General features: G+C 45.7%; 2 protein-coding genes and 1 long non-coding RNA gene across 5 annotated transcripts in view; 1 reads left to right on the forward strand and 2 right to left on the reverse strand.

Annotated features, from left to right (window-relative positions):
* The window catches only part of Nxpe4 (neurexophilin and PC-esterase domain family member 4), a 247750-nt gene that overhangs the window by 49530 nt on the left and 181096 nt on the right, over positions 1–17124 (forward strand). The window lies entirely within an intron of this gene.
* LOC148004112 (uncharacterized) overlaps positions 1–17124 on the reverse strand; it is an 89090-nt gene that overhangs the window by 37769 nt on the left and 34197 nt on the right. Inside the window, exon 4 of one of the 3 annotated variants that reach the window (XM_087564126.1) lies at positions 13776–14364. The exons of the other annotated variants lie outside the window; for them this stretch is intronic. Within the exon in view, the coding sequence (XP_087420252.1) occupies positions 14289–14364 (76 nt within the window). The 3' untranslated portion in view covers positions 13776–14288. Of the gene's footprint in view, positions 1–13775; positions 14365–17124 lie in introns of those variants that run through there. 3 annotated transcript variants of the gene reach the window in all.
* On the reverse strand, positions 3638–8433 carry LOC148004113 (uncharacterized). Its single transcript, XR_015627639.1, has 4 exons — positions 8316–8433; positions 7680–7804; positions 4333–4450; positions 3638–3938 (listed from the first exon to the last, which is right to left on the reverse strand). It is a non-coding gene; the product is annotated as an uncharacterized LOC148004113 (long non-coding RNA).

The following is a 17124-nucleotide window of genomic DNA, read 5'->3' on the forward strand; positions in this document are numbered from 1 at the left end:
TTCTAGATCCAACTAGGTTTGCTGGTCCTCCTCCCTCCCTCACACCAAGCCCCTAGAACTGCCTGAGCATCTCAGACACAGTAATTGGGTAGAAAGATGACAACAAGCATCCAAGTCCTCAGCCCTGTCAGCAACACCTCCGGGCTCCAAGCAGTCACTCAGGGATGGCAGCAACAAGGAGTGCAGAGGTAGAGCGGATTGAGGTGCCAGCATTCTGACATGAACAAACCTAATCCGGCCCCAGTAACATCCCAGCAATAGCAAGTCTCTACTGGACAGTGCAGGATGCCTCTACCCTAAGGAGACAGGCAACATCTAAGCAACTCCCAGAAGGCAACTGGCCACCACACAGCTAATGGCTGCTTGGAGAAGGGGGTTACAACACGGGACCTCGACACACCTGCCAGTCCCGCTGGGTCTGCGCTCTCATGGAGCCTCCAAACTTGGGATGCATGGGACAAACGGAGGCTCAACCCTTCCCACGCTGTGGTGGGGTAGAGAGACCCCGAAGTGCCTCCTGTTCTTTCAGGAAGCAGAGTTGTGCTTTTTTTCCTGGGAGCTGGGCTGTGGGCCGAGCCAGGTGCTTGGGAGCAGGAGGGCCGCTCACGCTCCAAGAGCCGGGCCGGCAACTCCAGAAGGCAAACCTTCAGTGTATTCCAGTCTTCCAAAATAGAAAGAATAAAACAAATCACAGCAGATGTTCCAACATGTAATTATCAACTAATCAGTTCGGACTTTTTTTTTTTTTCAAAAAGGGAAATTTCAAAATAGCTCCCAGATTTCAAGGCAGCTCTGGTGGGAAGCTGGCTGGATTGGGAGGAAGTGACGGTATCACAGGGCTGCAGGTGGCCAGGTGGCAGGGACTAAGAAGGGGCAGACCCTTAAAGGGCCTGGAGATGCTGCTGCCACTGCTTCTGCTGCAGCCGCCGCCGCCACCACCGCCGCTGCATGAAGCAAGCAGGGAGCTGCTGCAGGCTGCAGGTGCCAGGTTGAGGCAGCTGGCCCTCAAGACAAGCTCACACTGGGATGAGTCAGCACTGCTCCATCTTGCCCTAGATCCTGTCTCTGGCAGAACCGTGGAACAGCTCAGACATGTGGAACGGCTCACATGGCCGAACAGGAGTTGACCATCTATTTATTCTAAAGGCCAGTGCCTCAACTATTCCGCTCTACTCTTCTCCACCCCCAGCCCCCAGGTCACCTCTGTTCTTTGAATTCAAAGAGGTACAGGGGAGAAAACCAAAGCAAAGCTGCCATGGTTATCAAGTTTGTGGGTGGCGGGAGTCCCGAGTCTGTTCTACACTTGGTTTTGAAACCTACCGGTTGCTAAATTTTCCATTTGAATGCTAGTGAAGGACTAGCGAGCTGGCTCAGTGGATAAAGGTACTTGCCAACAAGACTTCGAATCTGAGTTCAGTTCCTGGGTAGTAGAAGCAGCTTCTGCAAGTTGTTGCCACCCCCTCCCAATGTGCGCGCATGCGTGTGTGTGCACAAACACACACACACACACACACACACATACACACATACACACATACACACACATATACACACACATACACACATACACACACACATACACATACACACATACACACACACATACACAAACACACACACATACACACACATACACAAACACACACACACACACACACACACACACCTACCTTTAGGAACACAGTGTTATTATCACACAGACAGATTTCATAGCTTCCTGCCTGGATACTGGATCCCCAGGTTTTCTAACCCAGTGGTCACCCTGTGGCCTTCCCTTAATACAGTCTTTAGTTTCTACCTGCTTCCTAGGTGAGGAACAGACTAAGCAGTCCCCCCTAAACCGATTTCCATAAACCACACAGTTGCTAGAAATTCACAGGGATTCCTAGTGTGATGGGTCCACTGTCAGGCAGACAGAGGTCAAGCCTCAGTGGCATTCCTTACTGCCCATGTGTCTTTGACAAGCTGTTCTACCTCAGTGGCTTCTATGTCATCTGCCAAATGAAGAAAATGATTGTGCCTATTGTGTAAGGTATCTTCAGGCTCACCGGAAGCGTGCATGCAAAGCTCTCTCTGTTCACAGAGTACAGTGCCCACCCCCTAAGCAGAGCACACCTTTATCGTTCATTCCTTGTCTGAAGTCCTCCTAGGGGGTTCCAGTCCAGAGCTGTGTCCTCTCTCAGAACTCTTTCAATCATTTATTGGGGCACAGTTAATTATGGACTTGTCTGCAGTCTTCTATGAGATTTCCAAAACAGAAACCAAAGAGTTCCTGCTGGCTTCCCTTGATGAGCGTCATGCCCAGTGCAGGGTCTACCTGCTACAGCATGGATATTAGCCTGTGGTCATCGATACAAGCATGTAGGCAATAGACTCTGGATGAAGGCTGACTTGCCAACAATGGAGAAGCCACATAGGGACCGGCCCCTTAGATGGGCGTTAGTGAGAACCTGTGATCCAAGCTGACACAAGTGAGCAGGAGGTCCCAGCGGAACCATGAGATGTTCTCTTTGCTTTTATAGTTCGGGGATTTAATGTACTGGAAAGAGAATGTCATGTCCCACCTTTTGATGGGAATAATTGCATAGACTTTGTTCATCCTCTTATTAATTTATTATCGAGAGGTAGCTTAGCAAGAGTGGATAAAAATAAGCACTAGAGTGGTTGGAGAGATGGCTCAAAGGTTAAGAGCACTTACCACGTCGCAGAGGACACGGTTTCCACTACCAGTTCTCATGCGTGTGGGGCAGCTAGACACTCATGCAAACTCACATGCACATGAAATTAATAAGTAAATATATTTTTTAAGAAAAGCACTAGAGGCCAACAGAGTAGTTCTTTGGAGACTGAGTTAGAGGCATCAGCTGTCAGAGGCCAGCCTTGTCTGCACAGGCAGTTCAAGTCCATCCTGAACGACATAGCAAGACTCTGCCACAAAAAACAAACAAGCAAACAAGCAAATAAAAACAAACTACTTAGATCAGACTGCCATTCATCTGCTCTACAAATACTTAGGATTTTTTAAAGGTAAAATAGTACAATCTGCCTCTTAAGTCTATAGCAAAGATTACCTAGAAAAACATCTGCAGAGGTGCTTGGCACAAAGTGACATTAAGCAGGTGACCAAGCCCAAGAATTTATTCTAGGAGACTTCCAGGACATAGAAAAGAAAGCCAAGACCCAGCTTCAAACCCTGGATTTTACTTTCAGGTTCTGCAATTGTGAAACAGGTTCTTGGCCGTCCTGAACATCTATGTCTTGGATTTTACATCTGTAAAGTAACGGATGAACTTGTTGATTTCTCAAAGATGCCTTTAAGCTCTACTTTAACAAATTTATGAATATTTTAAGAGTCACAAATAACGAGTTTTTAGTATACTCAAATGGTAGCCTTGTATGTGAACACACACAAACACACAAACAGACACAGACATACACACAGACACAGACACACACAGGCAGACAGACAGACAGACACCACACACACACACACACACACACACACACACACACACACACACCACCTCTGTCTTATTCTTTCTGTCCTCTGCTCTCTTCATTCTTTCTCATATAAACTCTGGTCTGTAATCTCTATTTCTTATGTATGCTTATGGACGTGTAAGCACACACACACAGCTTTTTTGTTCTTTGTTTTGTCTTTTTTTATTATTTTTAATTGACTTTATTTTATTTTATTGTTGTTGCTTCTTCTAAATCTCTTTCTTCTCAGGCACTGCCTTGTCACAGCCTTGCATTTCTTCCGAGAGTTCAGGATTATTGGGGCCCAGGCAGGATGGAGGTGGGAGAGGCCTTGCCCACTGCTCTCTGCGTTACCTGCAAAGCCGAGGCTCCTGCAGGGGATTAGCCTTTATTAGATAGATCTGTGCCCTGGCTTTCCTTGAGCTGAGCTGGCCCGGAAGCATCCAGAACTCCGTGGGCTTGACAGGTAGTCAGGGCACAGGAGAAAAAATGAAAAGGGATTCTGTTTTTACTTTTTTAATAAATGATAAAGAAGGAAGGGCGAATGAAGGCAACTCACACCCCACCCCCTTCACCTTCTCACCTGCCACAGCCTGTGCACCTATGTGCAGGGCTACCCCATCTCCTGTCAGAGGCCCTGGTATCCCTGGGTGCTTTCTGACTCACCATCCGGGGATGGGTTGGGGGATCACTTTCTGTCACCTTTTCTTACTCCATCTCTGTCTATCTTGTCCTTTAGTGCTGATTCATAGTCTCTCTCTCTCTCTCTCTCTCTCTCTCTCTCTCTCTCTCTCTCTCTCTCTCTCTCTCTCTCTCTCTCTCTCCAGTCTTCTCTCTTATCCCTTTCACAACCTTCACAGAGCAGGCTCCAATTAAAACAGAGATGGCAGTTTGGCTCCTGAGTTGACATCTCCGTTGCTGAGGTAGCTTTCGTAGTTGACAGAAATCCTTGGCTCTCCTGCCTCATGTGCTATGGGGAAGAAGAAAGGGAGGGGATTGCTGCAACCCACCCCTCCTCCTCCTCCTCCCCCTCCTCCTCCTCCTCCCCCTCCTCCTCCTCCTCCTCCCCCTCCTCCCCCTCCTCCTCCTCCCCCTCCCCCTCCTCCTCCTCCTTCCCCTCCTCCTCTTCCTCCTCCTCCCTGTATCTCAGCCCCCATCTCACCCAGGCTCTTCCCCAGTCTAAGGCCCAGTGGTGTCTGGACAGGAATCCCCTAAGCACCCTGCTGCTGAGATGGAAACACCATCCATGCCCCCATGCAACTCTTCAATTAGTCTAAAGGAAGCCGCAGAGGTGCCTGCCCTGATCTCTCAGGAGTCCTCTCAGCCTGCCTGCCTGCCTGCCTGCTACTGGGAAATGATGGTCTTTGTGGAGCGGTGTTTTCCAACCCTGTACACTAATGATTACATTGGTGAACATTACCCAACCAGGCTAGAGCTGAGCAGCCCCACTTTGCCTACTCTCCTTGGGGCCCTGACATCCTCCACCTCTTTCAGAGGGGCAACACCAGGCTAAGGCATCGCTTTTCATTGTTCCCCGTGGTTCTGCCTCAACCAACCCCGCTGCCAGCTACAGCACTCCAAGGCTCCTCAACCCCTCGCTCCAACTTGTTCAAGGGTAAGTCATTTCTTGCCTTTTGACAGCCTACCCTATCCCCTACTCCCTAGTAAAAATGTTGCCCTCCTCTGGTTAGGCAAGATTAGTCACACATCACACTTAGGTTTGCCACCTTTACCTGGGGAGGAGGGACCTGGTGCTATAAACCTAAAATGACTCTCCCTCAGTCTCTGTACCCAATTCTGTCCCCTGTCCCTAGATTCCTTGCTTCGGATCCCAGGACATCTCCAGCCACTCTTCCTTCTGTGTCTAGGATGTCTACTCTGCAACCTAGTTTATGTCTACTCTATGAACCTGAAGTGGCTTCCTGTTGTTTTTGGATTCAACTCCAAAGTCGTCTTCCACCTCTCACTGGGCCACTGCACCCACTTCAACTGCCTCCCGCCGCACTCAGACCCATCATCCTACTTAGTGCCTCCCCATCTGTCACCAGGCTGTGCTCTCAGCCTGGAATTTTCTTTCCTCCAATGTGTCGCTGGATCGTGTCTAGCAATTTATGCTAATAGGGTATCTCGCCTCATGAAAAGCACATGATAAATATGTGTAGACTGACTGATTCAAATTTTAAAATGTGGAAGTTACTGATGGGTTGAAATAATCCATGATGGGCACCTACTGTGACTCTAGCACTGAACCAAACCCTGGGATCTGAGTGAATCGCAAGCCACCGCTCCCACCTGGGGTCTGCTCATAGTCTGGGGGAGAGACAGAAATGGAAGGACAGGAATTTGAGTGCAGCTTTAATCTGATAAGGAAATCACTACCAAGCATCTCTTCTATGTCAAGAACCGGACTAGATACTGTGTTCCATGGATGAGTACGTGAAAACTGAGTGATTCCACCAAGATTAATTACCGTTAACAGAGGGAGCCTGGATTGGCATGGCTTTATTTTTCTGCTCCAGAGCCTAAATGTTTTTCGTTTCTTCTTGGTTTTTCCTCCCCAACCCCCAGGCCGCCCCGGAAGGTGAGTCAAATGAGGGAAACAAGGCTAGATTCTCATGATATTTTTCCTCTTTATAAAACCATGCTTGGGGAAAGTGGGGGATGGATAGGTATGACTTAGTTCTGGCTTAAGCCCCACCTGATCCTATGCACATGGTCCAGAGTTTGCAGGAACCAGGGAAACTGACATAAGAGGTGGCCCATGGAGTGGGCTGAGACTCTAGGAGACAGCAAGTCATCAGTAAGTGACTGCGCCTGACTCTGCTATGGGTGAGGAGTAGACAGAGTAAAGAACAGAGTAGGACTCAGGGATGAGGTTTGAAACTCTTTGCCCATCCTACTTAAAAACAGTACAAGCCGCAAGGTTGTTGTTGCTGTTGTTGTTAAATTTCTGAAACGTACAAGCACGTATGGGGACGGACACACACACACACACACACACACACACACACACACACACACACACACAGAGGCCTGAATCAGAATGGTTTTGTGGGAATTTTTGCCCCGTAAGCATGAGTTCCCCAGTATTTTTCTTCTTCTGAAAGGTAAAAGTCACATATAAATCTCCCACCTCAAGGGAGTTCTTCTTCGAGTTTCAGTTCAAGGAACTACGATGACGAGAAGTCACACCCTAAGATGGGCTTTGTTTATTGAAACATCCAGACCATTTGACAGGTCATCAGAGGTCATCCCTTTGATGAATACACAGTGCTGCAGCCCACACGTGAACTGGCTCACAGAGGTAAACGTGCCGGTGAAGAGGTCACCAAGCCAAGCCCGGGCCCATTGAGGGAGCCGTGGCTTGTGCCGCAGCTCACGGATGCCACCAGGTGATGGCGCCTGTCTCCAAGAAGTCAAGCATCTGGAGGTCCCCAAGCTTCTGTTTGCATACCCAGGCCTGCCCAGTCCCTCCTCCAGCCTCCCGAAAATGCAGACAGAGATGAACTACCTCACTGAATGGACGAAGCTGAGAGCAGCTACCAGAAAGGTACCCTAGAGAAACCACTCCTTGAGTGAAGGCAGTGCCAGGGGGCCCTCTCCAGGCAGCTCCAGGGCGGAGCCTGTGATTCCACCTTTTTATTCTCACCACCGAGGGGATGCAGCGGCTTGGTCTGGTGAAGCTGTCCTTGCAGCAGAACGTCCAGTGATGAGCACAACAAACACAGTGGATAGGGGCATTAAGTCAAGATGTCCTGTTGCCCTGGAGGCTGGTGTTAATAAGGACGAGGGAGAGAGGGTGGCTCTGATGCCCAGGCCTCCAACAGGCACCTCTTTGCCAGTCTCTTAGGCCAGGGCAGAGCTATGGGGTGGGGCTATTTATAACCAGGCTCTGATACCCTACGTGAGATTCCCTTTCAAATCTCGAATGTGCAGCCTATTTTATGAAAATAGACAGTACAAACTAATTGCAGCAAGACCAGGTAGCGCCTAGTTTTCCCCTTTCCCCTTCCCTTGTAAGCTCTAACCCCACTCTCAGTACCAGCACTGCCGCTGAAGGGCCGCCATCTCTATTAACCTCTAGGAAAGGCAATTCTCTCAAGGCACCAGAGCCTACCAGACTGGGCTCCCTTCCCAGGGTGCTGCCGGAACTTGGCCTTATGTCCAGAAGCTATCAGAATTCCAACGGAGCGCGATACCTTGCCATCTCCACCTTAGAGAGTGCCTTGCTGGTCAGCCGGTCCAGTGACCCCCACAGGGGCTTCTCCGTCGTAATTCTGGATCCATCCTGTGCTTGGCCACTTCTAGAAAAAGCAGCTGTTCCCTATGTAAAGCAGTTCTCATTATTAGAAAGCCCAGATTTTGAAATGGACTTTTCTTTTTAGGAAGTGTCTTCACAGATTTAAAAAAAAAAAAAAAAGGCGAGAACAGTTCTACCCCTCCCCTCGGGAGATCCTGCGACCTCCTCAGGCTCCCAGCCTCCGCATCCCTTCAATCCCTAGCTGGGGCCGCTTGCTCCCTTGCCTCTGGACTCTGTTGGGCTCAGGGTGCTAGGACTAATCTTAGCCTGGAGGAAGAAGGATTGCAGGAGCTCAAAACCAACTGTATGGGATTAGAAATCAATTTTCCTTCAATGCTAATCTGACTAATGTGGGTTTTTTTCTCGGCTAGGTCTTTCCTCTGATTAAACTGGCTGCGACTTGTTTTTGTGATCACAGTCTATCATTTTTTGATTTTTTTTTTTTAGTGCCTTTAGTTCCAGACACTGTGCGGAGGATGTTACAGCTTAATTTTATCAACAGTTTCCTAAAGTGGACACCACTCTGTTAGCTTACAGAACAGGAAGCTGCAGCCCAGGGAGGTCGAGCGACTCTCTCAAGATTATGGTGCTCATAAATGGAGCCAAGGATGCCAGCCACCGTGCTGCCATGCTGCCCTCGGAACTGGAGCCATTGGTTACTCTTCTCGTTGCTATGACGATATACCTGACAAAGGCAACTCAAGGAGGGGAAGGTTTCTTTGGATGACAGCTCAGGAATACAGTCCGTTGTGGTAGGAGAGGTGTGGCTGCAAGAGCAAGGAAGCTCACATTGCATCCATAATCAGGAACCAGAGAACAGGGAGTGCTATGCTGTGTCACAAAAAGCTCAGCCAGATAAAAGTGCTCAGCCAAAACCAAAAAAAAAATAAAATAAAATAAAATAAAATAAAAAACTACTTCCATTCCCTGAATGTTTCTACTTGATTTTATGAGCAGCCCATTTGATGGTGTCATCTCCATTTCTATGTTGCTATTTGTTCTTTAATTTGGAAGCCTCGCCCAATGGAACACTCCCTTCTGTTCAAGACTCATTGGAAATTCCAGTTGCCTTCCATGAGGTGTCCACAGTCAATTTCATCGAGATGATTGTAAGCTTTCAGTTTGACGGAATCGTCTATCTATCCATCCATTCATCCATTGCTTGTTATTTACTCTTTTGTTTTGGCTTGCTCTATACTTAATAAACTCACTCATTCAAAAACTATGGCTACCATAGTTTATTCTCCAGACAGAACCACACGTCAGTATCAACACTGCAGTGCCCCTTCACTCTTATCCCAGAGATAGGGCCCTGTCACCTGCGTAGAGACCTCCCAGCCCTGCCTCTCTACTTGGTAGTTCTATCCAGACCAGGTATCTTGCATCCCTGGAATTATTTCTCATCATCCTCTGACACAACCAGGTTATAGAATGTGACGTTTGCATGCTTCCCTCCCCTCTTTTCCCAACCCTCTAGAGTCTTCCAAAGCAATCCAAGGTCATGTGGGATCCAGTGTGAGAGAGTTGTGAGAATCACCCTGTGACATCACCTGTGGCGACTCACACTTAAGAAACAACTATGGAGCCAGTTCTGGTTGCGCTACACACTGCAGATAAGGGGGAGGTAGAAGCATATGCTAAAAGGGCAATATTTCTTGGGGGTTTCTTATGGGATCCCACATTTTCAAACTCTTCCAGCATCCAGAGATCTGATCCATTGAACTTGTGGATAGGTAGAGTGAGGAGATTGCTCAGGTGTTTTTCTACCCACCACAGCCTCGTTTGGGTTTTCCTCCACCATATCTGACACACTTTCTTACAAGGACACCCAGTATCACACTCTCTATACAGGAAAGAAGAGTAACACAGAAACTCACTTTGTGATTACCATGTTCACCTAATTCTGAATAGGTTCCTACTTTCAATGTGATTCTACTATGTAGATAATTTCTTTCTAAGACAAGTGTTTTAAGGGCAAATAAAAAGTGACAATGTAAACACCCTAACAACAACAACAATAACCACATTTTAAAAAATGAACAAAACCCCCAAACACATCCCCTGGAGGCATCACAAACATGGCTGCATCATGATGAACACCCAGCCAACAATGAGAAACAACTTAGTGATCCCATTGATGCTGCCTTCTTTACCTTCTTGATGGACAGAGATTTGACCTTCTTTGTTCCTTGCAAAGTTCTGGGCAGTAAGATCTCTCTGCTGATGATACTGTGGATTCTTGAGTGGAAGTTGTGGAAGAACAAAACTCTAGACCATGCACGATCTAGAGTCTCAGAAATTGCAGATTGCAATTGTGGTGTTGCTGGAACAGCTTTGGAAATCAATCCCTTCGAGACTGCCCTCTTGCATCACAGCCATAAAGAATGCTATGGCTTAAATGTTGGTGTCCTGTCATAGCTCATAGTTGAAGTCTAATGTTGAATCCCAAATGCCATTTCTTCAAGCAATTGGACATTTAGGGAATAACTAAGCATGAAGAGGAGTCACCTGAATGGGGTTAGTGCCCTTACAACAGTGCTCTGAGTGAGCATGTGTGCTTCTTGTGAGGTTTGAGCTACAGGATGTGTGTGTTGAATGTGTCAATCTCAACTTTATATAAGAGCATTACATTTACATTTAAAAGATATAAGGCTGCCACAGCATGCTTTGCTTGCAGGTATGGATGGACACATGCATTTATGATTAGAAAGTAGACCCAAATTGAAAGGACGTATAACTTAGTGACTACATCAGCAACCTTACTAATGAAAAAATAGTTTAATCTAGAGTCCTCTGTGGAACACATGAGCTGCCTTGGCCAGTCAATCTTTACATTGTTCTCTTATCCTGAGACCGATTCCATAGATTGTCCTAAGATCCAAGGTAGGACAAATTAGGAGTCATCCTTGGGACATTTTCAAGCTCAAGTGGAAGGAAAATTGACTTTCTTCTGCATTGCTCCCATGGAATTCAGAGCTGCCTGTGGCTATATTTTCTTCAAACAGAAAAAAAATCTAAAATGGAGACCAAAGATAAGAATAGGTTGTCTTAAGAGATTGATGGGGAGAGTGTGAACAAGAACCGGGAGTGTGGGAGAGAGAAAGATATAGCCTTGATGGCACTGCAGACCTCGAATCCTGTGGTGCCTGAGGTCAGCCTCGTTCTTTCCCAAAGTGGGTTGTTTATTGGTCTAATGAATTTTCTTTTATTAGATTGTCTTCTTTTAATTGACTTCTAAATCTTAGCATTTTCAAAGTTCAGGCTCAAACCATTTTCTTGTCTTTATCCATTCCCTGTCTTGGTGATCTCATCTTGTCCCACAGCTTTAAATACCATTTATTCTGTGTGGGTCATAAATTTAAAACTCTAGCCCTGACTTCTACACCATATATCTGGCTGCCTGTTCAGTCTTGCCTCCTAGTTGTCTAGTAGGCATTTTGACCAAACATGCACAACACAACACCCACCCCTTATACTAGGTGTCTCGAGAGAACAAAACCAATAGAATGGACATATGTGTATATCTGTGTTTATTAGATTGGAGGCTAGATAGATTAACAATGGCCATCTGCATGTTTGAGAGCCATAGAGCTAGCTGGTGGCTCATTGGTCCAAGAGACCAGTGATGTGGCTCCAGTCTTACTCTGAAGGCTGGAAGCTCCCTGAAGAGTGGCTGATGTGTCTGCTGGAAGACTGAAGAAGCTGGAGTCTGGTGTCCACAGATGAGGACATGGATGAGCACAAGCATCAGTGACACTTTCGCTCTGGTGTCCACGGATGAGGACACAGATGAGCACATGGATAAGAATAAGCAGCAATGACACATTTGCTCAGGAAGAGCAGGCTATGCATTGGTTTGATCCTTTTCTTTTTCTGCTTCTGTCCCCCTCGAGTCCCAGTCTACTAGACAGTGCTACCAAATTTAGGGAGATCCAATCCCCATCAGTCACTGTCTTTCATTTTGATCATCTGTGGGTACACAGACATGTTCAGAAGTATCCTTTACTCATCTCTTATTTTATGGCTCCATCAAGCAGGCAATAGAAATTAACCATCATGCCTCTTTCTAACATAGTTGACCCCACATCCATCTTGTCTGTCCCACCTTTGCATTACCAAATGGAAGCACTAAGTTCCTCTCTTTCTATCGATCTTTCCCTTCCTTCCTTCCTTCTTTTCTTTCTTTCTTTTTCTTTTTATTCCTTTCTTTTTTTAAAGACAGGATCTCACTATGTAGCAGTGGTTGTTCTAGAACTTACTGAGAGCAGCCTGCTGTGCCTTCTGAGTGCTAGGAATAAAGGCACCAAATCTGGCATATTTACCAGAAACCAAAGACCCCTGGAACCTCCAAATGCTGCATCCCAGACATCCCTTTCATCCTTCAAATCCTGCTGCTTCTACCCCTATGATAGGTCTCTTCTCTCCATCCTCACTTTCTCCATCTGGTCAACCACAGCAGCCTCTTAACTACTTTCCTGCTAATATCCCTAATCTCCTGAAGTATAGTCCCCATCTTTGCATGACATGTTTTTAGAACCTGAGTGAGACAGCGTCACTCTTGTGCTTAATTTCTCACAATTGCTTCCCCAATAATTAATCAAATCCAGACTTTCTCATCATGGTCCATAAGACTTCATGATCTGGCTCCTGTCCACCTTGCCAGCTCGTCTTCCTTAATTAAGTCTTCTTTCCTCAAACCTGTCAGGCTTGTTCTCTGCCTCAGGCCTCTACATTTGCTCATCTGCCCAGAGAGCTTGCATGGCTGCTTTCCTTTCATCATCTGAAGGCCTCAGAACAGCCTGTTCTGTCCTACAGATCCAAGTTATCTCTTATGCCTTAGCAACATTCTGTACAGTATGTTGTTTAATTTCTTATCACAATCTGGTATTTTCTTTTTATCATCCTTTATTTTTCTGTCCCTCTGTATAAGAATGTAGCCTTCTCAGTACCATAACCTCAGTGCATACATGGACACACACACACACACACACACACACACACACACACTTCAGACACACAGACATACACAAACACAGACACACATATAACTATAGACATACACACACTGACACATGCACATACACAGGTATACACCAATACACACAGACGAATACACACCACAGACACACACAGATACATACACACAGAGAGAAACAGACACACACACACACACCACCTACACACTGACATACATATGACACACATGTACACACACAGATACACACTGAAATAGACACACACATACACACGGAGAGACAAATGCATTGACACACAAGACACACATACCACATACATACGCACAGACACACGGTGACACGTAGATAATCACATACAAACACTGAGAGTTTCTGACAGAAATATTCAATATGTGTTTGCTAACTGAATAAAGGCTCTTTAGTTGGGTTCCTCTCACTTGCCAATAAAAGAGATCCCAAGAGATTATTCCTCATATGTCTATGTAGAGATTGATGATAATTTTGATACTTGGATAAGTGATTAAGGTACAGAGCCTGTATCAAATGCCACAACAACACGGCAAGAACAGCTGCAACTGTTTCTTAGGATGCATTGAGTAGTTGCTGTAGCCCAGACAATACCTTAGTGAAACTTAATCTTCATTGAAATTCTGTGAGGTGTATGTATTAGAAACTGAGGCCCTAAGAAATTGTATACCTCATCCAAGAGTGCACAGCAAGTAAAATCAGTGGCCATGGACTTGAACTCGAGAGTTCTAATCTGTATGTCAGGAGTTACTCATGAGAGCATATTACTTCTATATAAGAGACATGACTTTTAAAAATCCAAAGGTAAAGATTTAACAACATCACCTTTATATTATGCATGAGGTTTTAAAAAAGACATTTTAGAAGATAGAAACTTCACTAGTATAAACAACATTTTAAAATATGGTAAAGAAAGCCCTTTATCTGGAGACCTAAGGAAATCACATGAGCAAATGGTTTGACAAATGAGAGGCTGTCATGATTCTGAAGTTCATTATGGAGTCACATTTTAATATGGTGCAGCTTTACCGTAGTTAAAATAATGACCTGGCATCTTACTGTGATATTGTAATTTTATGAACGTTTTGAGTGAAAAAGATTGCATCCTGGGCTTTTGAGGGTTAATTTTTTTTAAAGTTGCTTGATGCCTTGTTTCAAAGGACAAACATGAGTCCATGCAAAGAGACCATGATCTTTCTGGGTAAAGATCTTATTTGCTCTCTGTACTGCAAAGAGAGAACCATGGCTCCTCTATGTAGGACTAATCTACAAACACTGGGGATTGCATGGGATCTAAGTATCCAGTAGGCACAGAGATGCACTCTGCTGCCTTTGTTTGTGAGAGAATGAGAAAGTGAGTCAGTGTAGGAGGGGGAACAAAGCAAGGAAGGGAGCGGGATGGCTGTTGTCAAGGTTTGCAGTGAGATGCACTCTGGGCTGCTACCCAAGGTCCTCTGTCCTCTCAGCAGGTATAGACGCTCCCTCCAGCCGTGGATCCTGCTGCTCTAGCTCTGGAACTCTGTGCCCACATCAAAGTTCCTTAATACTGTTTGCTTGGACACAGCCTCCACGACTTTGGGTCTGGAAGAATGATTGGAAGCAGTCACAATTCACATTGGCTAACTTCCTTCCCACCCAGTGATCACCATTATGGGACATGGCTTCATCAAGACTCCATATGTTTGTCTTCTCCTTGGCCCCACCATCCCTCAAAGTATCCATCAATTTATATTCGTCATGTGTCATCATTACCTCGTCCATCTATGAGTCTGTCTCCTCAAGACCATGCTGTCCTCTGATGTGTTTGATGAAACCCTTTTTTTTTTCTTTAACTCTTCTCCAAATTATATCTCAGGCAGTATTATTGCCAACGGTATCTTTCCCCAACAGTCTTTACTGATGCAGCCAGGTCCCTCCCCCCACTCCACCCCCCCGTGCCTTCTCTTCTTCTCCATCACTAGGACAGATGTTCCCTTCTTATTAATTATCACAAATAGCCAAATAAAACCTAAATACAGAATGACTTATTTTACCTTCTCCATCAGTGGGAAGTAAAACACAACTATCTATTCCTTCCTGTTACTAAGAAAATCCTCAGAAAGAAAAATAGAAATAAAAAACACTGAAATTACCCATTTATTTAATTACAAGGTACTTGCTTTCATAAGCCACATTTTTACTGCTGAGAAGATTTCGATTTGGCAACAAAAGGCAAAAGCTATTTCTACTGAGAGCGGCAAGGAGCCTGCGTTAGCAACACACCAGTGTGGAGAAGCCATGCCGGGCATCTTTCATGGCTATCCACCTTGGAGGGAGGGGCAGCCAGGAGGCAGGAACACACATGGAAGGCACAGATATTCAGAGATGAATAAAGGAAAGGCAGGAAGATCAAGGGATGGAACGAGATGTTACAAAGGGACAGAGTAACACAAAGAAACATGCAGAGGTAGACGCAGGCTGGAGGGCCAAGTAAGAGATGTAGGGAGTAAACTATGGTAAGCCGTGAGGGACTGAAAAAGCAAGAGCCCTAAATCGACAGAAGAGGTGAAGGTTGTATGGCGAGACCGTTAAAAGTTAGTCAGAATTCTGCAGGATGATGGTTGGCACTCGGCCATTGTCTCCTGACAGTAATGGTCACCACCAGTCACTAAGGCTCTTGGAAGACAAAGTCTTGCTGCACAGATTTGTAATTGGATTGTATCTTATTACATAGGAATGTATATCAAACAGCATTCTCTCTTAGAATAAAAGCAACAGGGATAGCTTGCAGGAACAAGATTTAGAGAGGGAAATCTCGACCGGATTCCTATCTGATGCCAATTATGCTTCAGCTTTGATCATGCCTCAGTTTAACCATGGTTTCTGTGTCAGTGGATGAAACATCGATTTTTCCAGTTACTTAAGAGTGTATCTAGCCAGGAAGCACTCACCGTAAGTGACACCGTAAGTGAACTTGCAGTGAGATCTGGTCGTTTGTCTATGAAAGCTTTGAAGCATTATTATCCATAATAAAGTTCAAGGCACTAGCCAATCATATTTCTGGAAGGAAATGTTTTCCCCCACCTCGTGCTTATTGGAAAGCCCATCATGTGCATTCGGCTCTTCCTGGCAAACAGGTCCCATTTCATATGGGATATGAGAGGATGCATAACAGATAGTATCTCCCAGCACATGCCTGCTTAAATAGGTGTGACAAGAGGGAGTGCCAGCATAGAGAAAGTGGTACCCAGGCTGGTAAGCTCTGTACACCTTGAATACAGATGGGAGTGAAGAAGCAATGCCTTCTGGGAGCTAACTGGGGATGTCAAGACTCAACAGGAAATACCTTATGAACTGTTCTTCCAGAACCTTCTTGAGAAGCCTGAGACAGCTTTTTTCTTTCCTGAGGAAAGGAGCTGGATTGAGGAGGAACAATGCAAAGATTGAGGCATGGTTCCAGCTGAAGGAGGGGGAGAGACCCGTCCTAGCTTCTACTAAACTCTTACCTCACCTTCCCAATTTCATGCCAGTTTATCCCATGAGCCATGGCAGAAGGTACAGAAGAAGGGACAATAAGTTTTGTTCATTTCCATTGACACTAATATAGTGCCTACTATAAGCCAGGCACTTGGGGATCCGGTGATTAATAGGACATTCTCCAGCTCTCACGGAGCTCGCAGCCTAGTGAGTGGGCAGGGAGATCAGTCAAATCAAGAGTTATGCTAATACATTGTGAGTCATACATACAATAGTGAATGCCAGTCTCCTCCATAAAACCTTTCTGTGACCCGCTGCTCCCTGCCTGAAGGTCTTCATGTGACACAGAGCCTGTTAACATATTCTATTCACCTCTCCAACTTCCCATCACACTCTCGGCTTAGTCTGCACCAGTTCATTCTCGGCTTCTCAAATTAACTATATTCCGATCCCCTCCATATTCTCCCTAGACCATTCAGTTGGCTTCTGCATCCTTCCCCCACCTCTTACCTGGCTGATGCTTGAGAGAGCCTTCCCCTGGCAAGTCTTACCTAACCTGCTTTGTCTGATTAAGCAGTCTCTAATGGGTCCCATGTCACATGACCCCTTGCGCACCTGAGCACTTGGGCTGCCATGTCAGAATGGATAGATCACCTATATGTTTCACCTGATGGACTGTCCCTCCCCGGGGATAGAAATAGGGGTTCACATCCTAAGTGAGCAGAAGAAAGCCTAACACAAATTAGGGTTCTTATAGGTTACCGATATACAAATAAACCAACAGACATTATATACAAATGAGTAGTTCACTATGGCTTTGGTTTACGCTTGCTCAGTAAATAAGCCAGCAGAAGTTATCTATGAGTGGGTAGTCCATTGTGTCTT

Source organism: Rattus norvegicus, chromosome 8 (assembly GCF_021556685.1).
Source record: "Rattus norvegicus strain SHRSP/BbbUtx chromosome 8, alternate assembly SHRSP_T2T, whole genome shotgun sequence".
NCBI classification, from domain to species: Eukaryota; Metazoa; Chordata; class Mammalia; order Rodentia; family Muridae; genus Rattus; species Rattus norvegicus.